This window comes from Mya arenaria, chromosome 17, assembly GCF_026914265.1.
Source record: "Mya arenaria isolate MELC-2E11 chromosome 17, ASM2691426v1".
In the NCBI taxonomy this organism is placed as follows: domain Eukaryota; kingdom Metazoa; phylum Mollusca; class Bivalvia; order Myida; family Myidae; genus Mya; species Mya arenaria.
Window position 1 is genome coordinate 55,706,442 of NC_069138.1, and position 26,919 is coordinate 55,733,360.

Below are 26,919 nucleotides of genomic sequence, written 5' to 3' on the forward strand. Positions count from 1 at the left end.
CTCGCCATCCAGAAAAAAATCAGTTTCATGCAAGAAATATAGACAATCAAAACAAGGCAAAAGAGGAAATTATCTTCAATAAAAACAAGGGCATAAAAAAGCAAAACTAGTTTATGGACAACCGTTAGATGACACTCCTGACATTTCTGCAACAGAGTTGAGTAAATGAGTAAAAAAATACACAGAATATTACCAATAAAAACAGGTTCAAACTTTGGTGCTGTGATATCAAGAAGGAAAAAAATAACAACTCAACTTGTCTTGTAAAAAACCTTGATTCAAATTTCAAGGGAAACATCTTCACTATCCGTGGCTTAAATCAGGACAATGCCATCAAAGAATATTCAAGATAAGAATGAAAACTGCCAGGTTGGAAAATGTGGATTAGTGATTTCTAAAAAAACATTCATTTTTGGCAACAAGCCCAGATGGCCTAGTAATCGATGTAAATGACAATACAATCGGTTTAAATTAAATTACATTTATTACAAAACAAGAGATGTATGATACTTGAAGCCATTGGTAAAGTTCAAAAACGGAAAGTAAAATAATACTGAAAAAAATTATAAAATCTACTATCAGATACAAGGACAACTTAGCATCCTTGATTAGGAGAGATGTGATTTGATTCTAAGGAGGACAAACCCCTATGATATGTTTGTTTAATGAATATATCGTGATGTTGACATGTGGATTGTTATGGTTCCTAAATTGGAAGCGTTTTACTTCAAGTTCATGCTTCCGGAATAAGCTAATCCAAGATATGACACTTCTACTGGCATCCGCAAACCTTGTTTACTATGGGTATGAATCCTGTTCACTGCATTTTTAGATCGACTATTCGAAGAATAAGGAGAGCTATACTGCTCACCCAAGCGTCGGCGTCGGCGTCACCCCTTGGTTAAGGTTTTGCATGCAAGCACCTTTAAGTCAATATCACAGTAAATACATCATGTATTGCATTGAAACTTCATATACGTATTCCCAACTATCTAACCTCCTAAATTAATGAACTTAGATAACACTTATTTGAGTTTAATACAAATAATAGGCCTTTATTATTCGACTTAGAAATTCTGGTTAAGGTTTTGCGTGCAAGCACACATAGGTTAATATATCCAGCAAGTACTTGAGGTATTGCATTGAGACTTTATACAATGGCACTCAACCAGCCAACCTACTTAATTAACCAAGTTATATAACTCTAGTTTGCATTTAATGCAAATAAAAGCCCTATATTATTCGACTTACAAATTCTGGTTAAGGTTTTGCGTGCAAGCACACAAAGGTTAATATCTCAGCAACTACTTGAGGTATTGTATTGAGACTTCATACAATGGTACTCAACCATCCAACCGACTAAATTAACGAAGTTATATAACTCTAGTTTGCATTTAATGCAAATAATAGCCATTTATTATTCGACTTACAAATTCTTGTTAAGGTTTTGCATGCAGGCACACAAAGATTAATATCTCAGCAACTACTGGAGGTATTGTATTGAGACCTCATAAATGGTACTCAACCATCCAACCTACTTAATTAAACAAGTTAGATAACTCTCGTTTGTATTTAATGCAAAATAATTGCCCTTTATTATTCAACTTAGAAATTCTGATTAAGGTTTTGCGTGCTAGCACACAGGTAAATATATCCAGCAAGTACTTGAGGTATTGCCTTGAGACTTTATTGAATGGTACTCAACCATCCAACCTACTTAATTAACCAAGTTATATAACTCTTAATGCAAAATCATTGCCCTTTATTATTCAACTTGGAAATTTTGGTTAAGGTTTTGCATGTAAGCACATATAGATTAATATCTCACCAACTACTTCATTTATTGAATTGAGACTTAAAGGTGCACTCTCACACCTTGAACTTTTTGACAACTTTTTATTGATTGTCTTTGAACGAGCCAATTTATGCGAAAATGCATGGAAACCAGTGATATAAGACTGCTGACAAAATATCATATCACAGTTTTTCATATTTATGTTCAAAAATGGATGTTTTATGCTTTTTTATTAAACCGTTAGTAACGTTTTTAGCCAAAAAACAGTAATTTTTCAACGAAAATATAAAACCCTGCTATCTGATCTCTTGTCAGCAGTCTTGAATCACTGGTTTGCAGATACTTACGCAAAATCTGTGAGAGTGCAGCTTTAATACCACGGCTCTCAACGATCAAGCGTACCACATTTAAGTCAATATCTCAGCAAATACTTGTGTATTGCAAAGAAACTTTAGACACGTCTTTCCAACTATCCAATCATCTTAATTAATCAAGTAAGATTACTTTATTTTGCATATAATGTAAATTATGGCTCTTTGTAATTTGTATCTCTGATTTTCATGTATAATGAATTTACATTAAAAAGTTACTAGTCGCTTTGCATGGAACTATAAATTCAGCTGTGTGTGAATTCATGTGTTTGGACAGTATAGAATATATAATTATTATAGAGATAAATATAAAACATTATTTTCTTTGCCTAGTTTAATATTTCTGTTGGTTTAAGCAGTATTTCTTTGAATAGCTTGTCAACGTTCATTAATAATAATAATACAGAAAATGCTTAATAGTATGTCATTATTTAAGACATTGAGAAGCGTAAAGCCAGTACAAGGTTTCCGCTTAATTTGTGTTAAATATCTCATATGTTTATGTACAATGAAAAAAATCAGATGTTTTGCCATGGAAGTACGTACGTAAGTCAATGTTTAAAAGGTCATGGGTTTTAATAACAAAATACTTTTTGCCCAAAACTAAACCAGGGGAAATGGAAATAACTCATTTGTTTCTTTCAGCTCAAACTGTATTTCGGTGCACCAATCACATTATTGTTAACTGTGCACCCTTCTGAAGATATACTAGTGATATTGCACAGTTATGACATTAAATAGAAATAACATATTACGTGTTTTAATACATATACTTTTGTTGCTTTCAGAAGCACAACAACTTGAGTCTAACAATCACTTGTCTAGGTTGCTGGTGAAGATGTTTTCTCATCCACTCATCCACTGGTTATAATTGAGAGGACAGATGAAAACACTGAATTTCGCTCGTCAATATCCATTCAAAATGGATAAAATTTCACATTACTAAAAAATATGAAATAATATCTTATTTATTTTACTAAACTGGGAAGGTCAATCGGGTAATCACATTTATTGTATAAATGCACGTTTTTGTTTATAATACAACATTAAGAAGCTGCATACATAGGATTTCTTGTAACAGGGTAAATGTTTCAATTATGAAGTTATACAAAGAATGTATTACAATTTTACTTCGTATTACTTGGTTTAATTTTAGCATGTATGTTCCCGGGAATTATATCGTTATGCTTCATTGTATAGCCTATGATTGATTATATTGTAAAACATATGCATGATGATATAATCTTACAATGTGCTATACAAGAATTATATCATTATTTATTTTCAAACATAAAATATGCTTCAAATATTTTAATTCCTTTTCAGCTTATGGTCATTACCTGCTGTCAAACAAAGGTGCCCATACATACTTCGGAAATAGAATGATTTGTCCAGCATGCCTAAAAACATTCGAAAGGCAAAAAACTATGGACGAGCACACTTGCAACATTTGCTCCTTATGCGGGCATAAATTCACAAGGAAAGCAAATTTTAATAAACATCAGTGCTCTAAAACAAGTACATTTATCGGCTGCCATTGTTCAAAGCAGTATAAAACAGAAGCTAATTTAGAAAACATAAGTGCAGCCGTTGCCCACTCTGCGAGAAGGTGTACCAATATTTTCCCCATAAATGCATTCCAAAGTTGGAATCCTGTAGTATGCCAGAACAGCAGGCGAATGACATTATTACGGAATCTTCTTGCACAGCCCCAGAATCACTTCATAGAGTCTCAAAAGAACAATTAGTTGACGCCAAAAAATATATTGGTAATTTACCTCATGGAAATATTGTAACTGGAGAGCACAAACCAGCTCAGTATTTTGAACCAGTGTGGTCCAGTTGGCAAAGGCATCAGTGCGAAATTTTAAATCTGTCTGGTCATGTGACATTTGACTCACAGTGTATTAAGAAACCTATTGACAGACCTTCAGAAGTAAAAAGTATAACAGGTGACGGGAATTGCTTTTTCCGCAGTATTTCATACATGGTTACTTGACGACAAGCACATCATGCATTATTTCAATCTACAGTAGTCAAACATATGAAGGAAAATCCACAACTTTGTAGGGCATTATTTGATGGAAATCAGTCTGTGCACGATTATTTAAGAACAACAAAAATGGACTCTGATAAGACATGGGCTTGCACAGGTTGAAATTTTTGCTATGGCCCACCTTCTGAAGACAAACATATTTGTATACTCCCTAATTGAACATTCTAATACTTGTCAATGTTTGCAACATTCAGCAAATTTTATAGATACAAATTTGACATCAGCTCCTCAAAGTATCTACCTAAGTCACAAAAACAGAAATCATTACGAAGTTGTAATAGATGTTGGAGGAACATTATTCCAAATTCCAGACAATTACAAAGAAGAAAGTAATCTTTACAAAGAAATTAATAATCAAGTTAAAATGTTTCAAAAGAAGCAATATGGAAATAAGTCTGAAGAAGTGATCACACCTGACCAAGAACCCAAAAAAGATGAAAAATTATCAAAAAGGGATAAGAACAGATTAAAAAAAATAGATGAATAAATATGAATGCAAATAGAGAACTGGAAAATGAAAAAATAAGGGAAAGTATGAATAACAGAGAAAAAGAAAAGGCATATGCAAGAAAAAGACGGGCCTTAGAAGAAATCAGGAATGAGCAGAATGAAAGAAAGAGGAAATAAAAAATAGACTTGCAGAAATGAACATTAAAAACAAAAGCGCACATTTGAAGAGTTTAGAAATGAAGAAAACAAGAGGAAAAGAGGCAGTTTAAAAGGTAGAAAAGTAGAAATTAACATAAAAAACAAAAAAGCACATCTGTAGAGTTAAGAAATGAAGAAAACAAGAGAAAAAGAGGCAGTTTAAAAGGTAGAATAGTAGAAATGAACAGTAAAAAACAAAACCACACATCTGAAGAGTTTAGAAATGAATAAAACAAGAGGAAAGGAGGCAGTTCAAAAGGTAGAATAGTAGAAAAGAATATTAAAAAACAAAGGCGCACATCTGATGAGTTTAGAAAGGAAGAAAACAAGAGGAAAAAAGGCAGTTCAAAAGGTAGAATAGTAGAAAAAAATATTAAAAAACAAAGGCGCACATCTAATGAGTTTAGAAATGAAGAAATAAGAGGAAAAGAGAAAATTTTGATAGTAGGTGTGTTGAAAGGGAAATCAAAATTCAGAAAAGACTTCACATGAAGTAAGAATGTTGGAAAGGAAAAAGAAAAAAACAAGATATAGCATATAGATACAAGGAAAAAGAACACAAACAAATAAAAAGAGCTGACAGTATATACAGAGAAACTGAAAAGAAAAACAAACACAAGTCAAAAACATCTTTGACATTAGAGACTTTCATTAACACATTCCACACCGCAGTTCAATCAGGCACCTCATATATTTGTACGTGTTGTGACCAACTATGGTATCGTGAAAGTGTAAGAGAATAAAGAAATCTTCATTTATCTATAAAACAGGAAGAAAAAATATTTACTGGCATACTCAGTGCTGATAATAAAGAATGGATTTGTAATACATGTTATTCATATGCCAAAAAGAAAAAAATGCCTCCATTGTCAAAAATCAACATCAGCTTTCCTGTAAAGCAAGAGGTAAAGCATAAGGCCAAACAATGTACGCCAAGCTCTATCTTACTTGGTAAAAAACAGTGATCTTTATAAGGAAGATGGAATTACTGTTGATGAGGATTGGGCTGTAGCTACTGAAGAACCTCAAGATGATTCACCAGAAGTTCCAGAAGATGACGATGATAAGTGGGATGAAACACCTCTAGAGCAGCAGACAGCAGGAACACTAGATACAATGTTACAACCAGTTGACATATTTTTAGAAGAGGAAACCCAGATTTTGTCAATTGCTCCAGCCGAGGGTAATCGGCCACTAAGTGTTTTTGTAGATAAATACTCAGAAGAATTAGCTTTTTCTACAATTTTCTGTGGAGAGAAAAGAGACGGTAGCTACAAGCTATCATACAACGATGTCTGTAAATCAGAACTAAGAAGATCAGACAGAAGAGTTGCTGAAAATATTCCCAACATATTTTTAAAATGAAAAAGCTTCAAGCAAAACACATATGAAAAATCGAGCTTGGTGCTGAGAAAAACAAAGGGTAATTCCAATAAAACAGCTGCAGAATTGAGATCCCCAGAAAATTTAATGAAATTATGTAGACAAGATGAGGGATACAAAATCTTCAAAGACCTGAGACGCTCTCCGACTGGGAAAAGACAAAAAAGATCTCTTTGCTTTGCTATGCTGAGAGTTCTAGAAATTCCAACTTGGTTTATTTCATTTTCATCAGCAGAGACTAGATGGACCCATTTGTTGCAAACACGTTCACAAATAGTGAGTAATAAAATGCTTACACCAGACCAAATTTCACATCTTACATTTTTTGAAAAATCTGCATCATTAGAAAAGACCCAATGACCTGTGCCAGACACGTTGACTACCAAATTAAAAAGCTTATCAACACTGTCCTTCTAAGTACACTCAGTCCAGTTGGAAAGATTTTTGACTTCTTCTACAAGGTTGAATTCCAGATGAGAGGCTCTCCTCACATCCACATGCTAGTCTGGGTAGAAGAAGCACCAACGCTAGAGGAAGATGAAGGATCTAAAAGGGAGGTTTTGGACTTTGTCAATAGCTATGTAACATAGCTACATAGATCCACAGCTACAGAACCTTGTGACATTACAAGAACACAACCACAGCCGAACATGTAAGAAAAAGGGTCAGTTGATCTGCAGATTCAACTATCCAATACCACCAATGGAAAAACATGTATTCTTGACCCCTTGGATGAATGTACAAACTGGAATTATATATCAAAGAAGATAGATGACATTAGAAAAGAAACAGAGGAAATTTACAATTTTAATGAGTTTCTCAAGAAACTTGTAAAGAAGAGTATTTGAATGCCATTAGATCTTCGATCACAGCAAATAAAATCTTTCTCAGAAGAGGTGCAAATGAAACAAGAATAAACTATTACAACAAAACTTTGCTTCAGTGCTGGAGAGCAAATATCGACTTTCAATATGTATTAGATGCATATGCCTGTGCTGTCAATATCGTTACATATATTGCGAAATCCCAGCGTGGCATGTCCAACCTGCTGTTCCACGCTGTGAAGGAAGCTAAGGAAGGTAATACTGATCTAAGGCAACAGGTTCGCTCAGTAGGCCACACATTTTTAAATCATGTGGAGGTTTCAGCACAAGAGGCAGTCTACTTTATTCTGCAACTGCCATTAAAGCAGTCATCGAGAGATGTGATCTTCATCAACACCTCCCCCCACAAGAGCGAGTCCTGATGTTGAAACATTCTTCCATAATTGAAAGCTTACCTGACGATTCAACTGATACTAGGCCGTCTTCCACATCAACATGCAAAACGTATTGTTGACAGATATACAGTAAGACCAAAAAACACTCCAAAATATTTGCTTGGCTGATTTTGTGTCACACTACAAAATTGTTTACACAAGTAACAAAACTGGTGTAAACGATAGAGGAGACGATAATTTTGAGGAAGAAGATAATTTTGAGGAAGAAGAAGTTGAAGATAAATTTGTGCTTCCTGATAAAAATCTTCTGAAAAAGAGGAAAAGACCTATCATCATCAGGTATGTTCGGTACCAGCAGTTGATTGATCAAGAAAATTATTTCAGGGAAATTTTGTTACTTTTTTATCCATGGACATGTGAGCAGTCCATCATTGGGAAGAGTCACACCTTCAGTGATCATTACTTTTCCCTTCCAAACAGTAGCCATATTGAAGATAAGATGAAGGAATACAACCACAATTCAGTGGAGATTGAACAGGCAATAGAGAATGCTGCTACACTTATCAGAGAACAACTGTTGGCAGGTTGGAATAAGATTGCTTCTCACACTCAAGCAGAAGAAGAGATGGATAAACAGGAAGGTCAGAGAGAAAGTGTTGTTTTTGGGCCGCTAGCAGCAACATCAGAAGAAATTGAAGAGTTTTCAGAATTTGTTAGTGACAAAAGCTTGCCAAAAATTGAGATAATTCTGAATGCAATTCCAGATTTTCAATACAACTGAAAATACCCTTTTTTGTGATCCTAAGCGGAGGAGCTTGTGTCGGAAAAAACAGTGGTAGTAAACGTGATTTACCAAGCTCTCATACGATAGATCAATTCGAGGCCAGGTTCCAATCCAGATCAACCAAATATTGCCTTGTGATCTGAAAAGTGAGATTCAACTACACCACACTCATACGTTTTTTTCATGTTATTTTCATGTTAGCACTAACATAGATATGATCTAAAAGTGATCCAAAATCTGTTGTTGGAACTTTGATAAGTTGAATACAATTCAGTATGTTTTGAATGAAATGACCATCTATATTTAATAAGTCTACATTCATGTCCCTCACAATAAATGGTTGGCTTCTTTGGCAAAATGTGCTATACATATTATTAAAACATTTTTTCAAGAACTCGGATGTTGTTTTGGGAGACACATACATAGCAACTACAGTAAATTTTGGTACACTGTCAGATTTTACTTCAATTTTGACCATTTCCGCATAATTGTTCTGGAACACTTCATGGCTATTTTCCACAGTAATATCAATTTCTTTTTTTGAATAAACAAATAATCCATAGCTACTGTTTACTGGACTGTCAAATCTGTGTAAGTTGAAGTTTGTAATGGAGTAATCCTGTGTCTGATCACGGATGCCAAGTTTATTTTCAGCGAAAATATTGATGTCAGCCAAATTGTAGTGGTTTCCTGTAACTATATTTTGGAAATGTTTCCTTAGAGATCATACATTGTGGTACACAATACTGAATAAATTTGTAGCTTGAAGGGGACATGACAAGGGAAGATGAGATGATCTCAGACGCTTCGTTTCTATGACAACAACTTGGTCCACTTTGAAACCTTCCATATTTAAATCTCTAATCATTAGGTTTTCAAGTTTTGTAACTCTTGACAAGCCAACATAATGGGCATGTGGAAAACGTTTTCCTGAAAAATCAACTACAAGTGACTCCATGGTGTCTCCTAGACATCTATGGCATGTTTTAGCTGCTGCACAACGTAATAGAAACTGTTCTCTCAAAACTTTAGCAGAATTGTATTTTCCTACTGAAAATTGCCTTTTGATTTTGTGCAATGGAGTCCAATTTAGACTAACACCTCTGGTGTAAAGGTTCTTGTTTTCGCTCCTATTCTTTTCCTATTTCACCGTGTTCAAATTCCACCCATACATATCTGTACCTTCCTGTTTTATCTTGAGGTCCAACTGCCATTAGAATGCATGGTGCCGCATTTGCTAGGCCGTCTTCCACATCAACATTTGTTGAAATTTCATTTCTAAGACCTAAAGCAGTGTTTAAGTTCATGGTTTTTGAAGAGTCTTTTGGAATCTTATGAAGTATTCTTTGCTTGATCTCCGGTGTTTCATCTCCTATAACCACATCTAGACACCCATTCTTTATCCTGTGTGCCTGCTGAGTTTCACACACCACTAGAGTGTGCGTGCACACCTGAGCTCTTGTCAGATAAACATGACGTACATGTATGGGATAATCTGGATGGTGCAAGTCTGTCTTGATCTGTTGTTTTTTAAGTATCCATATATACTGTTCAGTTTGCTTGTTTTCTCTGAGTCTATTCAAAAGTTCAGCAAACTCCTAACTGTCCTTTTGGCGCATTATCTGTTGGAGTTCAAACATTAGAAAATTGTCGCACCACAGGTTCACTGCTAGTGGGCCATACTCGTCTTGTAGGTTTGAAAATATCCAACCGTCAAAGTCCGGCTTCAGCTGGAAGAGATCTCCCACTGCCAATATGGATATGCCTCCAGATATCTTCTTTGATCCCATGATCTGTTGAAGTCGCTGGTTTATAAAGGAAAACATTCGATAACCAACCATAGAGACCGCATCAATGATAAGAAGTTTCACACTTGCAAATTTGAATCTGAGAGTTTTCAGTTTAGCACTTGTGAGGGTTTGATAAGAAAATCCCTGACTAGCAGGGATAGAAAAAAGCGAATGCAGTGTATTTCCTTTGATCAAGTAAGCTGCCTTTACTGTTGTAGCAGACAGTTCAAAATACGCTCCTTCTGCACATACACAATTACGGTGAAAATCAACTCATTGCATGAATATCTGTCCGTACCACCCTTTTATGATATTATGAACAACTGTTCTTTTTAGCTGAACGGATTCGTCAATTTCCCTCTCTGTCCTCCGCCAGTCTTCTTGGAACATGTCCTGCACTGAATTTACGTCAATTTCACTCAGGACTGACGGTCTGCCGCTCCGCTTCTAATCGCACACATTTCCATGCTCGTCACTGAAACGTCCATACCAGCGAAATACCAAAGCCCTTGAACATGCTGGCTTTGATTTATCCCGTGTTAGAAACGTATAGGTATTTGTAAGAGTTATTCCGCTGCGAACAGTGTTTGATCATAGCGCGCTGCTCCGTGCGTGACGTTAACGTTGGTTTTTTTTTCAACATCTTCGAAATACCTCTCTACTTTCGCTGATCGTTACAACCGTGTCTACTGTTAGATTGCGTCAATAATTTGCTTAGTGATGCAGCTGACGTCATACTGTTGTCATATGTTTTGACGTGACGTTTTGGCGTCTATTATTCAGACGGAGTAGTATATATGAATTGTGAACAATTTTCAGAAAACGTCAATTTCAAAGTGCTCCGTGAAGCGCTAGATGGGTTGTCTTGACAACCATTTCCTTCCTTAATTTGAGATTATTTATTTTTATTTTTCAAAAGGAAACTCGTGAATAGTCTATATACACAGCTATTTATTGTTTGTTGATTTATATTAAAACATTTTGAAATATAGACACAGTCTCAAAACTTTCCGGACAACCCTCGTACTGTTAAAAAACTGTTGAAAAACTGTTACTTTGTATACAACTAGTTTTCAGACTGTTTTTATGGAAATGCATGTGTAACTTTTATTTTGGAATTAATTATATTTGTGTTGATGGTTTGTTTTAAACAACAATGCACAGTGTTTGCCAGTCAATGATGTGTTGTAAGATTTCCACACTACACAACAAACATATAGTATATTCAGGAGTCATCAGAATCTGACACTTTCAACCTTAATGGAACAGCACTCAAAAAGTGTAAGAGTTTAATTATCCAGTAGGTCTTGTCTTTGCATTTAGCTATCAAAATTGCATAATTTTATTATTGTTTAGTTCAACATTAATTTTAATTTACATTTTTCTGTGCACAACCACCAATTAATTGTGTATCCCACCAACTGATAGGAACTTTAAACAATGCTCCACTGTAATTGAGGAAAATACGGTTACTCTTGCATTATTGTATACAACCTATAATCCTTTATTATTGCATGCTATTTCCATCAAGTCTGTATTTCATTAAACTTAAGGATGAATGTTTTTGAATGTTCGACGGCATTATTCTAATCTAATTTTACAGTGATCCATCTATTTTTCGTTTTGAGTGTGAATGTATTCAGTTATAAAATGAAAACACTATATATATTATATTTTTTCGTTAAACAAGAGCTGTCACAGAGTGCAGCTATAAAACATATAGCATTTACATGATATGCTATAGTCATCTACACTTTTACTCAAATGAGAAACCATATTATTGGTTCTTGATCACTAAACCTCAATAAACATATAATTATTTTTCAGTTTGAAAGTCCATTGTCAGTTGAGCGGAATTGTATACGTGGACGATCCAAGAAGTTTGATAAGGTATGATGTCTTTAGGTGCAGTCGAAACTCCTATGTCAAACTCTGTTATCTTTGTTAATGTTATGTTGATTTTTTTTTCCGGTCAACTTAAAACCTTTTGTATTGAGTTGTACCGAATATTCGTAATGTCAAAACAATTTCACGGGGTAACAAGGACTTGGACATAGCGAGTTTTGCCTGTATTTATTGGTAAGGAATAGACAAACTGGTCTCTAACACAGAATAAAATTCACATGCAAATAGCTCGTGCATAAGTCTGTTAAACATTTCTGTATTTTAATTCGTGAAAAAGGCCTGACAACAAATTAGAAAATGAATATAATAATGTTTTGAAGTACTAAAAAGTGAATTTTCAAGAAATGTCTGTATGTTTAAGGCATGTGACAGCAACCCATCGTCCCTAGGTACAGTACATACCAGTCATAAAGTATCAACACCAGACTTCAAAATCATACGTACCGTGTTAAGAGGGTACCTGTACTTTAAAAAAATATGAGAGAGAGGTTACCTGTGATATAAAAAATCAATAGCAAAGAGGTTACCCTTGCTGCTGTGAAACCGAAAGTAGGGTATTCTATTAAATTTTACATATATTTTTGACATATTATTGCAATTTGTATGAATATGATATATAAATGAATACATGTAGTATGTATGGTGTGTACATAATCATACCAGTGGTTCATTTAAGCCCGCAGAACATGCAGAGGCGGTCGGCGAGACAAGACATATCGATATTGTGTAGCTTATTGTTGAGTTGCAGTAATTGAAAAATGGGCACATTACAAAAGAAGACATAACTATAACATTCCAGTGTTCCGTGGTATAGTTCTTTTGCACATGACATACCTCCTTTCATCATTAGAATGAAGATTATCTGGATTGTTGTCCATCGCCGATTTGTTTTCAACAGGGAATGACCGGTGCATGTGCAAAAAGGGTACCGTTTCAGTTGATTTCGCAAAGATGGTACCGATATGGATACGCACAGTCAAATACGTTTTCAGAAATGTTGCATTGTTTAATTTCATATTGAGATGGCTTTTCCATTTGATGTTATCAAAACGGCGATTTAATTATATATTAAATATTTTCTATTTGTATTTATGGATATGTTTTTGGGTGACAGAACATGGATATGTATTGGATGACAGAACACGGATATTTATTTGGGTGACAGAACATAGATATGTACTTTGGTGACAGAACATGGATATGTACTTGGGCTACAGGACATGGAAATGAACTTGGGTGACAGAACATAGATATGTATTTGGGTGACAAAACATAGATATGTACTTGGGTGACAGAACATAGATATGTACTTGGGTGACAGGACATAGATATGTACATGGGTGACAAGACATGGATATGTACATGGGTGACAGAACATGGATATGTACTTGGGTGACAAAACTTGGATTTGTACTCTGGGGACAGAACATAGATATGTTCTTGGGTGACAGAACATGAATATCTACTTGGGTAACAGAACACGGATAAGTACTTGAGTGACAGAGCATGGATAAGTACTTGGATGACAGAACATGTATATGAACTTGGGTGAGAGAACTTGGATATGTACTTGATTGACAGAACTTGGATATGTACTTGATTGACAGAACTTGGATATGTACTTGATTGACAGAACTTGGATATGTACTTGATTGACAGAACATGGATATGTACTTGAGTGACAGAACATTGGTATGTACGTGGGTAACAGGACATGGATGAGTACTTGGGTATCAGAACATGCGTATGTACTTTGATGACAGAACATAGATAGGTATTTGTGTAACACAACATTGATAAATACTTGTGTTAATCATAATACGCGAATATAACTTCATGTTGATCAAAAGTCGTGACTTTCAAATAAAGCAAACTGTTGACTTTTAGAAAGTACGCACCGATGACCTATCCTTCTTTTGTTTAATCTGTGACCTCAAAATGATCTTATCTGTCAGTGACAGATTGAAGGTCACAGTCAGTAGGTTCATTTTCGGTTCAGTTTGTGACTTGGCCATTGTCGAAAATGCATCTCCATGTATTGTTGCTGGTGGCGGTTTGTCTTGTTGGTAAGTTAGAAAATATAATTATTATATATAAATTATGTGGTATCTGTTATTAAACATTAAGCAGTATTTTGGAGAATTGAATGTTCGTTTATGTCGCTATATTTGCAATTTAACGTCTCGTTATCTCCTTCCTTAAACAAATGTTGGCAATGTTTTATGTATGTGCCCTAGTTGAGCTTATTTATTATTTTGCTTACAACATTTGCGAAGACCGCGCAACCAGAATGCCATTTTCTCTGCAATAAACAGAAAGCACGGTGTAAACATATGGAAACACACTAGAACTACTCTTGGTTAGTATTTCATTGATGGAAGAAACTGGGTACCGTTTCCTCTCAGATCTATTCAGGAAATGATGAAAACAATACCTGAAATACAAAACACGCACAGAAAGACTCGGCGGTAATTGCGATATGTATGAGTGTAACACTTTCTGCATTGATAAATCCATTCTAAAAGTTGCAGGCATTGAGGCGCTGCGTATAAACAGGGCAACGCAGCAACTTGAATTGGAGATTCTCTATGTGGTAGATCATAGCGCATTCGACAAGTAAGTTGTATTATATAGTTTAGATACTGAAACTTTATATAAAAAAACGATGAACAGTACAGACACAAGCCCAGTTGGAAAACATTTACGTTAAGAATGAAGACTCATTTTTAAAACAAAGCTGAATTATATGGTCGATTCCGTTCTTTTGATTTTTGTCATGTTCCAGCTAAGATCAAAACCGAGAAATGTTTAGCGATTTGCGGACAAAGTTATTACTTGACTAAATTACTACAATCACTTAACCTATATGTATTTACCAGTACATAAGATAACGGAAAGCTTACATATATAGTCCGTTTCAATTATTTCTCCTTAAGGTCATAAGCGGTACAAACTTGACATACATAGCAAATGCAAGTTTTCAATTTAACATGTGGATGTAACATTTACATCATTAGTTTACTTTTTATTTGTGTATTCCCTTTATGTCTTGCATGTACCTCCAATAAAATTGGAAGGCATTTCATGGCTAGGCCTTTAGAAAATATACGTCTGATTCGGGTTGCCCAACTCTACTTAGAAATAGGCGCCGACCTTTAGTTTAAAAACCTAGATTTCTTTCTTTCGGAAGATTTCTCTAACAGTTTTTCCAAATGATGGCAATAACATTATTACATAAAGCCTTATTAAAGCCTTCGTACCACAACGTACCCCAACTGTTTTTGAAACGGATGTTATCTTAACCAAACCATTTTTGGCCCTATATAATTTCAATAATGTTTGACAGTAAGTTATATTTCGTGCATTCCAGGTGGTTCCAGAGGACTGACTCTTCTCTGTCACATTCAGCACGAGTGTCAAAGGCAACAGCAGACCTAAAACAGTACCTGGGTACTCTCATACATTCGGTTAGTCCAATCAGTTCGTATATGGGTCTTAAATTATTTTACTATGTATTCCGTATTCATGGGGATTCCTATTGGGTTATTTTTTCACCTGTCGGTCAGGCCGCCAGTAGTCAGTCAGTCTATCAGGTTACTGCTTTGTTTTGGTTTACCAACTATTAGGGCAGGGATTTTCGGGTCATAATATATAAACTTAATTTTATTTTATTTTTAAATTACAAATGATTAGGCAAATGCAAATATTTATTTAATTTACATTTGATTTTCTACACCTACTGCAGTCAAACAGCATGCAGGAATTTCGTTGTGAACCCCGATAGGTCGTTTACATTACAGAGCAACAATGTGTATAAGACGTTGGAGCCTCATGGCATCTACATTACACTGAAGATCGTTGACGTGCTTGTGATGCAGGTAAGTATTGAGAATATCAATACACGAAATAATAATTATTTTGAACCTTTTTGATCAAAAATGATTGTTTAAATCGCTATATCAACATTTAACTTGCCATGTCCCAAGAAAGTACGATAAGCGAAAAATACAACGTAATGTAAATATCCAAAGGATGCCTTCTTAACCGGCCAGGCACATTAACATATTAACCAAACTCATATTCATCGGAGTTTGGGTAGAACCCAGACGTCTCGGTCATAATTGTGTGCATTAAAACCATCAGTACATGTATTTTATAACCGTCATTGATTTTGTGCCATTCGCCATTGTATTTTCAGCGATTATGTGTGCTCAGTCAATGTATTTTCTTTTAAGTTGTTAATGTTTCTGTACATTGGCTTCGTGTAATAATTATGCATTTGATTGCATGATGTGTATACACAATAGCTGCTGAATGAAGTTTTATTTGAAATAAAAAAGGTTATGTCAAATAGAGAATAACATAAGAGTACATTTGTACTCTAAATATCATAAGTGTGTTCTTCAAGCCGAAGTATATGGCATAAGGTTACCTTAATTGGTATTTTAGTACATACTAAATAAACGTCCGTATAGTTTTTTGAGTTAATGTTACATAGTGTTACATGCTACCTAGTGCTAACTTGTTCTCCATTCCTTTTGCTTTACATTAAATTTTGACTGTTGCTGACATGTGAAGCAATACAAGGGCATAACTTCTTCAGTTTTCATTTTCCTTCAATTTAGTCAATTGGTTTTTAAAGCATCTGAATCCATGCGAGAGCAATAAGACTGCACAAATATGCAAATAAAATGTTGCCTTTATTATAGATGCGGACACTCGTGCGTATCGGTATCGTTAGTTTAGCGAGGCTGTATAATTGCCGCTATAAACACGTTACATGATCCATTAACCTGTTCTCTATAATTACCAGACTGCTGCTGCCTCACCCTGGACAGAGAACGTAAAGCGATTAGACGGCAATGAGTATGTCATCGAGCCAAAGGACGTGCTGAATCTGTTCCAGCCCAAATCCATACAGTTGCAAAACAGTTACCCTCACGATCACGCTATGTTGTTCACCATGTAAGATGAAGACGTTTGAATCAATTATAAAAGTCTGGGTAGCGCTGTGGTAGGAAGACTTACTTCGAACCAATGTGTTCCGGGTTCTATTCTCTACCTGGTTTTACGTCAGTTTGGTTTTTGGTCACCAAGCCGGACACCTGGGTTTTCTCCGGGCAGTCAAGTTTAACAACCAACAAATCAATCTAGTGGCTTAGCATAAGTGATTATTACTTTCTTCACAATCGTTGTAGACCAAATAAAGCTTCAACTAAATGCAATTGAGTCATTTTTGTAGTTTCAGTATGACAATTATATTCTTGTCTTTAATTTATTCAAGGTATGCACTTGAACACAACAATAGTCACAGCACATTTGCTGGTACGTACTTTTGGAAACACACGTATAGATAATCAAACAAGTTGGATGATAATTCTTCTAGGTGAGACTGAAGGTTTTTCGTGGACAGTTAATGATTGGCTGTCAAAATATATCCTATGAGGGTGAATTGGGAAGCGTATATATGGTTTGATATAAATGTTAAGCACTTCCTAGCATCGCCTTCCATTACCATTACTATTATTGTTACATTATTCTGTTTTACTTGCTGACAGCCTATACATCTTTTCTGCCAGAAATGGTTTACGCGAAAATTAAAATATAATTTAGTTTTGTGTATACTTGAAGTGCCGTCAAGCCATCACTTACCTTTTTACCTGTAGTAACATCATTATAGAAACATATTCGTATTGCGTAAGTAATGCCTGAATGTAACAATATCTTTATATTTTGATTCTGTTTGGTACCTTTTAGCAATGATAACCACACGAAATGTAATACAATGTTGCATACCTCAGGTTATGCGAGGATCGAGGCTGACTGCCAGCCAAGAGGAGTGTCTGTTGTTCAGGACCAAGAGGAAATGTACACTGCGGCACTTATGGCCCATGAACTCGGACACAGGTTATTATTATAAGTAAAACAAATGTATCTACACTTTTGAAGCAATGTTATATTTTTAAAGCATTTTCTTTACGAGACTTAATGATCACCATGGTATCATATACTCTTATTAATGATATAATGCTATGGCAAAATGACACCGATAACTGAAAGATACATTGTATACAGACGAATTAATGTTATATTGTTATTGTTATAATCATTTTTAGCTCGTCTGATTTTTAAAAAAAAGACGAGCTATTGTCGCCACTTGATTGGCGTCGTCGTCGGAGGCGTTGGTTAAGTTTTGCGTTTGAGGCACTTACATGGAAACTACCAAAGCTATCACCTTGAGACTTTTGGAACTTCTTCATCTACCCTTCTTTACATTGTACCACAAAGATGCTGAGTCTCACCTGTTTTTTTGTTGTTGTTGTTTTTTAACATGAATTTTGATGGATTTGAACCGATTGTGAGAGTTGGTCATAGCTTCCTCATTTTTTGTTGGATTTATTACAATTTTTTTCACAGACAATAAATTGATAATGCACTTCAATATATCAAACGAGTCACACATTTGGAAGCGTGCGGGGATATTTTAGTATTTTTGGACTTCGTAATTTTTAGCTAGTCTGTATTTTTTACGTTTTATGCTTGGATCACTTAAATGCAAACTATCAAAGCTATCACTTTCAATCTTTGGAATAACTGTTCAATATCAAATGTTCAATATGAAATAAATAAACCGTAAAAGGATAAAATCAGACGAGCGTTCATCACCCGTAGGTTGTGCTCTTGTTTATAAAAGCTTTGCTCTGATTAAGTCTTCATTACGCAATATGTTACACACATATTTTAATCGTAGGTACTGTATCATACATTTTCAGCCTTGGCTGTGAGCATGACGGCGACGGTAACTCTTGTCCCGTAGGAGCAGGTAATGCTTTTATCACTGCAGAGTATGCAAGTGATGTTGTTTTTTTTCAACCATATCTTTATAAGATATTTTTTGTAAGCCGAACAAGTACAATTTCCAATGGAATTCAACGAAATACGATCCCGTTACAATAAATGTTTGCGGAATTAGTTCGGCACTCTCCAGTTCACAAAGGGGTGTATTCAGGTTGTTCAAATTGATTAAATAGTGAATATTTGATAAGCAACTGTTATTCTTGAAAAAAAAAAACGTCATCATTAAGCTGATCAAACCATTAAACGTATGATGTCATTTGATCCGTAGACATGTTTGTGGAATTCTCGGAACAGGATTACAAACTACTAACTGTCCTATATTTTAGTCTTTCGAATAGTTTATAGAAAACCCTATTTAGTATTAGTCTGTCGCTTTTCCTTGATAATCCATATACGTGTGTCGGGTTCTATTTTGATCTAGATGTTCTACGAAACACTTGAAAGTATTGGCCTTATGAAAGAGTTATTTGGTTGGTCATTTTTCATTTGGACAGGGTATAACATGGAGGCTGACTATGTTGATGACAATGTCAGGAAGTGGCAATTTTCTTCATGTTCCGTGGACTATATAAAGAACTACATTCAGTACTTAACGACGTAAGTATTGTATCCCCTGAATTGCAGAAGTTGAATCATTTGTAATATTACGTTGTGGTGAGATCAAAGTTCTTTTTAAGCAAGTAAATTATAAGTAAGTTATAAGATATCCTATAAACATATGAGTTTCACATGAGATAAAAGGTTCATTTACGAACAAATGGCCGTGATATTATAATAATTGCAGACACATGCCATCACCTTTTACGGGAAAGAAACCTCTTACCACTAACAATGTACATTAGTTATCAAATCTAGGGTTAAACGTGTGACAGGTAAATAAAATCAGTTTAAAGATGCACTCCTACTCCCAAATATGATTTACCACAAATAATAATTTGTTTGATATACTTAAAAGGATAAACAAATGTCGTAAATAATGGTTCCGATGAAGGATACCGAGTTAAATGTGAAAGAAAGGTGCATAAAACATGGTATTCTTACCTTATGAGCCTAAAGTATATCACAGTTAATCTTTTACCATTTACCAATCATTATTTTTTTGCGTTTTCAGCTATACACGGCTACAATCTAGTTATTGGTAATTTATATTGTCCATAAATGCATTATTCAGTAAGTAGTTTAAGGTGTATCACACAAAATTTATGTTTGTTATACATGTGTTTGTAATGATTTTGAATAAGAGTGTCATATTTTGGTCTCATCTCTTGAAATGCAATTTTCAGTCATCATAAAGATTGCCTGACTACCATTGACAATACACACACCGATGCTGTGCTCTCTACTGCTTCACATGAGTGGTATGGGCAAGTGTATGATGTTGATGAACAGTGCAGGATTGCATATGGGAAAGACTCGTACTTCTGTAGGGTATGTTTTATATATAACCTATGCATTGTCTATATGCATTGTTCCACATATGAGACCACAGAAAATAATAGACGTGAGAGAAATTGACCACGATAGGTGAAAACTACCACGATTAGTGATATTTTACCACGATTAGTGATATTTACCACGATTAGTGATATTTACTACGATAAGTGATATTTACCGTGATAATTGAAAATAACATAGATGAATTATATTTACTGCGATAAATGATATTTACCGCGGTTAGAGATTCTTAACCGCATATTTACCGCGATAAGTTATATTTACAACGATAAGTGATTTTTACACGATAAATGATATTTGCCGTGATAAATAGTATTGATCTCAGAAACGGCTTATAATACTGACTTTAAACTGTGTCTTAATACCGCAAATGGTTTAAGATAGCTTTAAACCTGGCGTTTCCGGGCGGTTATCTAATTATCTATTGATAGACGTCTGAAATGTTTGTTAGTGTACATGCTGCAGCTCCTTGTCAAAGTGATATGTACATGTGCATGTTGAAGGTTTTGATATTTAACAAAACATGCGTAGACACAATATTTATATAAGTAAATTAGTACTATGAACATACTCATAGGGTAAAACATCGAAATAAAATCGAGGTAAACGTGCACAAAAAGCTTGGTTCATGACAAACCCTCTTCAAAGGTCTACACAAATCTATTGATAAAACTTATTAAAAAATACAGTTAATATTATATTGCTGAAAAGCGTAGGTAACGCTATTGCAAATTGATCAAAACCTCTCTACAAAATTTTATTTTCGAATAGGTATCTGCCAGTAAATGATTTGTGTTTGTTCATAAGGGTTAGTTAAACAAACTATTTCTAACCTGCACTTAAATACCTGGTTTCAGAATCTATACGACGGTGCCGCAGATTATGCTGGCATGTGTATGGCCACGTATTGCAGGACGGAGGCTACAAGCAACTGCCACTCCACCGAAGGAGGAGATGGGACACCTTGCGGCAACGGAAAGGTAAGCTGTTGTTGTTGTTTTTGTTCGTGTATCTATTTTTACTGCTTGTTTGTCTTTTATTTGCATTTACATGTATTTCAATCATGAATATATCTTTGATTATAAACTTCATGTCAAAGACAGATGTATATATCTTACAGTGGTGCATGTCCAATCAATGCGTAGCAAGCAGTCATGTGACTGGTGTAACAGGTAAGTTATAAATAAAAGTCGATTTTTGCAATAAAATGTAAAGGGAGTCTTAAAGATCTGTTTAAATTTATTTCGTATTAAATAAACAGAATTTCAATGATAAAAATATATGACAAAAGTATTCACTAAAATTAGCAGTTGAAATAAACATGGAATGCGTAATTTGCAATAGTGACGGGGAATACGACCCACCCTGAACATGATAAATTCCTTCAGATTTAAATTCATGCTTAAAACCTCTTTAATAGTAAACAATATTGAAACGGTCAACATGTCAATGTTCACTAGAAAAAGTATGTACAATGCTTTATAAATATAAGTGTTAATGTGGAAATATAAGTTGGTACCAAACCAGTATTTTCTCACGCTTTAAGATGATTGTCCTGCGGGAGACCAACCTGGAGTTGTTTACAATGGCAGAACATGTGACCAAATACGTCAATCAAACCCGACTGACTGTTCCCATAGTTCCGTGAGGCGGAAGTGCTGTATGACATGTTTACATCCGGGCACTTCCTCGAATACACAAGCCACTGCCCCACCGTCCCATTCGGTTACAACTCACAGTGGGTCCTCGTCAACTAGTGCAGTGACGGATGTTGACGGTTTCTGTGCGAATCAGTATGGAGCAGGGTCGTTCTTTTGCAGAGTTAGCCGCGTTATGTTTGAGTTCAAGTATTTCGTCTGCGTACTGTATTCGAAGCATGTGTATCCGATTAGTTAGGAGTAAGGTCGCAGTTTATTTCAATTATTTGCAATGTTAAATCGATAACTAATGCAGGTTATAAGAGAGAAATATGTATTCGGATTGTCGTCTGCAACATAACTGTACGTATTTAATCGTTTCATGGAAGTGGTATGGCCCCGTCGGAAATAGGTAAACGGGATAGGCAAACAACAGGATAAACTCGTTGATGACAATTATACGATAATACCGCTCAAGATAATGTCAGCAATGAACGAATCATTAAATACAGACAGACCAGAAAGGCATTGTTTTTTGGACTATTTGTCAAATTAAAAAACTGTGTTTTGCTTACGTTGGGAAAAAACTTCGTGCCAATGCATGTATTCATTCGAAGGATCAGTATATATGTAGTAGTAATGTTTTGGGTGTATCTGCACCTATAGTAAAATATTAGATTCTAATATCAAGGAATCCGATCCATTGATAAGAATTTCAGATGACTGATGACCCCATGCAATTTAAGTTCCATGTGATTGGGATGTTGGTGTAAAATGGAAAATGTAATATACAGCCAACGTTAGAAGATATTTTTTTTTCTTTATATATTGCAAAATAGACAGTTTACTTCCCATTTCACTTATAGTATACGATCTGTAATAACCATATATGTGGTGTTATTTCAGTCAGTGCTTTAAATATTAATAAGCAGCAACCAATACCTTTCAAATGATACTTAAATTATATGGGATCACCAGGCATCACAAGTTATTCAGAGAACTAGCATATTTGTGGGTCGAATTTCTTAAATACCTCTCTCTTGATTGTGACAAGCACCGAATGCTACATAAGGCGTGTATCCGTTTGGATGCAGAATCTTGTTAATGTGTCAACAATGAGAGCTCACGAAAAATTGTACACCCAACGACTTGAGCATTACATTCCTAGTCTTGATAAAAAACTTAAATGAATTTCGTTTACAGACAGTTACCCGGTATGACAATGTCCAGTATTCAGATATAGTTTGCGAACGACACCATCTGTATTGCCACTACACAGATGGTTCTCACAGTTGCCATGGGGCCACCGCTCCCGAGAAGACAGTCTGTGGAAATAAAAAGGTAGCTCAATTCCGTACATTTAACTGCTTGAGTTTTAGTTCTGTTATCGTCTGTGATAACTATGTAATATATTTCAATAGTGTCTTTTGTTTTGTTTTTATTGCGTTTTTATCATGGTTGGTAACGCTAGCTGGGACAAGGCATGTGATTATTGTCGCTTTATTGCAAGAATTGAACTATTTGGGCGCTCTTACTTCGAACTTACGTAAAAAAATGAAACCATTATTAAATATTTTTGAACTGAATTTCTAATACTATAATTGTCACTATTGTTTATTAGGTTACTTTCTATAATTTCAGTGGTGCATCAACGGTCAATGTGTTCATGACACCAGAGCGCCCTCCGTTCCAGGTATTTGACAACATTGAAAACTTTATACACTGTATGTTTTAAGGAGACAACATTCACAACTCAAATTAACCTGTTAATAGCTATTCATTCAGGGCTGATCCAATTCCGGGTGATGTGAAAGTTTTGTGTATAACAGTTGACATGACCGTGTCTTTAATAATCAGATGTCCGGTATTTGAAAAAATAAGATGGTGTTTTAACTAGATGACTGTACGATGACGGAGGAGCAACTACACGTGTGTCCGGAAACACGTGTGTTTTGATACAAAATGAACAGTACATTAAAGATTACTTATTGTTTTAGATGACTGCCCGTACGGTGACCAGCCCGGTGTAGTCACTAACGGGTACACCTGTGCTCAGATCGGTACGGACGCCCACAAACACAGGTGCTATGATGCTCACACCAAAAAGCGGTGCTGTGCCTCGTGTGCTGCTGTTGCAAACAATGCTAGATCAGGTTGGTGTAATTCTCAGTTTTGTGTTAGTTATGCCTTTGGTGTATTGGTTTTATTTAAAATCATTTTTCTAGTGTTTTTTATGAAACCTAAAGGAATATATGCTACTCTTTAAACAGTTAAGGGAGTTTTCTTCAGTGATTACCGCACCCTATTTCCAGGCAGAAATGAAAGAAACTGTTTCTTTGCTCCTTTTTTTGCGCCACAATAAATAATCTGGTTTAACATTACCTTTTTTGACATGGAATAAGTCTTGAAAAGACGCCATTGACTTGTCGACAAATCAGGCAGGCTACAACTTGAAATTTAACGATAATTTTCTATTTGTCGCGCTGTTATATTTTTCAAAACGAAAAAGTTGAAATTATGTTTATGCGTCGATAATCGTCGATAATTATCAGTTATAAAAGTAGAAAGAAATATTGAAATACATATTTGTATGATCAGGAGAGATATCTTCCTAATGTCACCATGAGCTGAAATGGTTTTGTTAAAACTTCAGTAGCTTCGTCATTGTCTGGGAATAACTGCTATATTTTGAAATGTTTTCTGACACTTTCTTCCCGATCAAATTCATTTTGTAAAACTTGTGTTGAATGATGGAGACGGTGAGATACATTCACGTCCTACTCCTATAATTACTATGCCCACTACAACGGTGACTTAAACGTTGCTTAAAATCTGCTACAGTTCAGGCGTTGTTGGGAAATAATAACTTTCATTCCAGTGATACCAAAGTCGTTACACTATTTACAGGCTGCGAATGGGGAGACGAATCCACGACCTGCCATCATAACTCATGCTCCCACTACAACGCCGACAAGCTACGGAGGTGTTGTCAGACCTGCGGTGGAACTGCCATAGTCGGGAAATAATGTTTTACCGGGCTGTAACACATCGAGTTGTATGAGTACTAGAAATAAAATAAACAACCGCAGCTATGTTGTCGTTATTGTGTCTCTTATTGTTAAATTGTTATTATCAAACGTTGAACTCCCACTTTTGTTATACACTATTTTGATAATACCTTAAATGCATAGGATGAATCCCGTATGTCACAAGGGAGGACAATTATTGATAATAATGTCCTTTGTATGTTCTGGTTGTTTTTTCCAAAACATCAATTGTTTTATTTTTGAACAGATGAATGAATTAATAACAACATTGCATGTCCAATTTTTGTTGTTGAGTTTGTTTGTTTTTGTTGTTGTTGTTGTTGTGGGGTTTTTTTTTGTTTTTTTTTGTTGTTGTTTTTTTTTGGGGGGGGGGGTGCAGTAAGTATGGAATATATTTGTTCATTCTTAAATTAAATCTTAACAGAACGAAATCGCCAATGAATACAATCATCAGCAAGAAAGAAATATAATTTTCTTCGTGTTTGAATTTATGAAGAAGAAGAAAATTATTATCCTTGATTTGATGTAACGTCCAGTAGGTGGCGTGATATTAGTTCTACATGGGTGTTTTAGGCGCTAAATAGCTTCCCTCCGACACAGACATATAAACACGTGCAGCAAAGCATACCTTTTTTTACAATTATTTCTCTAAAACAAATGGACGTAACGACCAGAAGAACTCCCATCATATGTATATCGGCAGTCTCTTTTGAGCAATATACTAGATGTGACAGGAACGAAAATAAACGAACGTAAACGGACACTTTCGGTCATTTACGCGTAAATTAAACGATCTGCTCTATGTATTTTGGTTAGATTCAACAGTGCTGGAATCTCCCGGGACTACGAACGTGAAGCAAAGTCAGCTTTGTAAGTATGTAAGAGGACATAGTTTAGGTAATGGAATTAAAGTTAAGCAATGCAAACGACATATGCAATTTAAACACTTAACAGGTATAATGTATTGTTATTTGGAGGCACTAAAACTAAAAAGTGTTTGTTTTTACTATTGATCAAATACTGAAATATGTGGTTAAGTGAGCTGGCGTAAAAAAACTCTTACACCTGCCTGATATTTCATGTATAATACTATGTCGTGTTTCACTTTGATATTTTAATAGTCTGAATCTGAATCTAGAATTAGCCTTCAGGACCCAATCTCTCGAAACTTCTTAAGTCTCTTATAACAGGATTAAGCTAAGCTCACTATTTTTCTTTCTCAATAATTTGCATAATATTTAATTAGTTAAGAATTTTTAAACTTTAAAAAGGAATTATCTTTATAATAATTTCAATCAACCATTTTTCTTTTATCAACATTCATCTTAAGTATGTATTTTGACTAATTGAAATAAGTTACTTAAGCCTGTTTTCAAGCTTAAGAAGTTTCGAGAAATCGTGGCCAGACCGTTGGTAGACATGAGTGGTCATGGGAGTTTCAAGCATGGTAAATTTTGCCCATGAACCAAAGAAGTAGATCGTCATCTTTCACTCAGAGTATTCGTGGGTGTCCGTTTGAGTTCGTTTATTTCCGTACTATTCGGATCTGGTAACTTATTTCCGTCGTGACCTACGGCATTGTAGAATTTTACGAACTTTATGATTGTGCGATGGCTTATTCTATCTATAATATAACTAGTTTGACCGATATAAATCAGAATGTGCAAATATCAATGAATACGTGCTTTATAACGATTTGATGATTAATTACTGAAATAAATATTCAAGAAGAAACCATCACTTGTTTATTGATAGAATGATGACTAACACAATATAGTTGAGATTCAAAATGTTTTTTCATTGTTTTACTGTTTTTTTGTTTTGTTTTTATCTCTGTTTGATATGCATTTGCTCAAATCATCCGTGTCGTCGTCGTTGTCATCGTTGTGTTAATGTTTTTTATTAAAAATTATGATTAATTTGAAAAATAGCTATTCAGTTCATTGACATTTACTGTATTTGATTCATATT

General features: G+C 35.0%; 1 protein-coding gene across 2 annotated transcripts; it reads left to right on the forward strand.

Moving 5' to 3' along the window:
- Positions 1-13,917: 13,917 nt before the first annotated feature.
- On the forward strand, positions 13,918-24,993 carry LOC128224690 (zinc metalloproteinase-disintegrin-like BjussuMP-1). 2 transcript variants are annotated; one of them, XM_052934663.1, is made up of 17 exons: positions 13,918-14,017; positions 14,477-14,567; positions 15,322-15,418; positions 15,752-15,829; positions 16,765-16,916; positions 17,236-17,276; positions 17,753-17,858; positions 18,725-18,774; positions 19,304-19,406; positions 20,093-20,237; positions 21,122-21,244; positions 21,385-21,436; positions 21,811-22,085; positions 23,105-23,242; positions 23,543-23,594; positions 23,899-24,054; positions 24,809-24,993. In XM_052934663.1, exons 1-17 carry the CDS (start codon positions 13,975-13,977, stop codon positions 24,925-24,927), a joined length of 1,821 nt encoding a protein of 606 aa, XP_052790623.1. In that variant the 5' UTR covers positions 13,918-13,974; the 3' UTR covers positions 24,928-24,993. The 2 variants fall into 2 exon arrangements, with proteins under 2 accessions (XP_052790623.1, XP_052790624.1); XM_052934664.1 differs by having other exon boundaries at positions 13,946-14,017; positions 14,483-14,567.
- Positions 24,994-26,919: the final 1,926 nt, after the last annotated feature.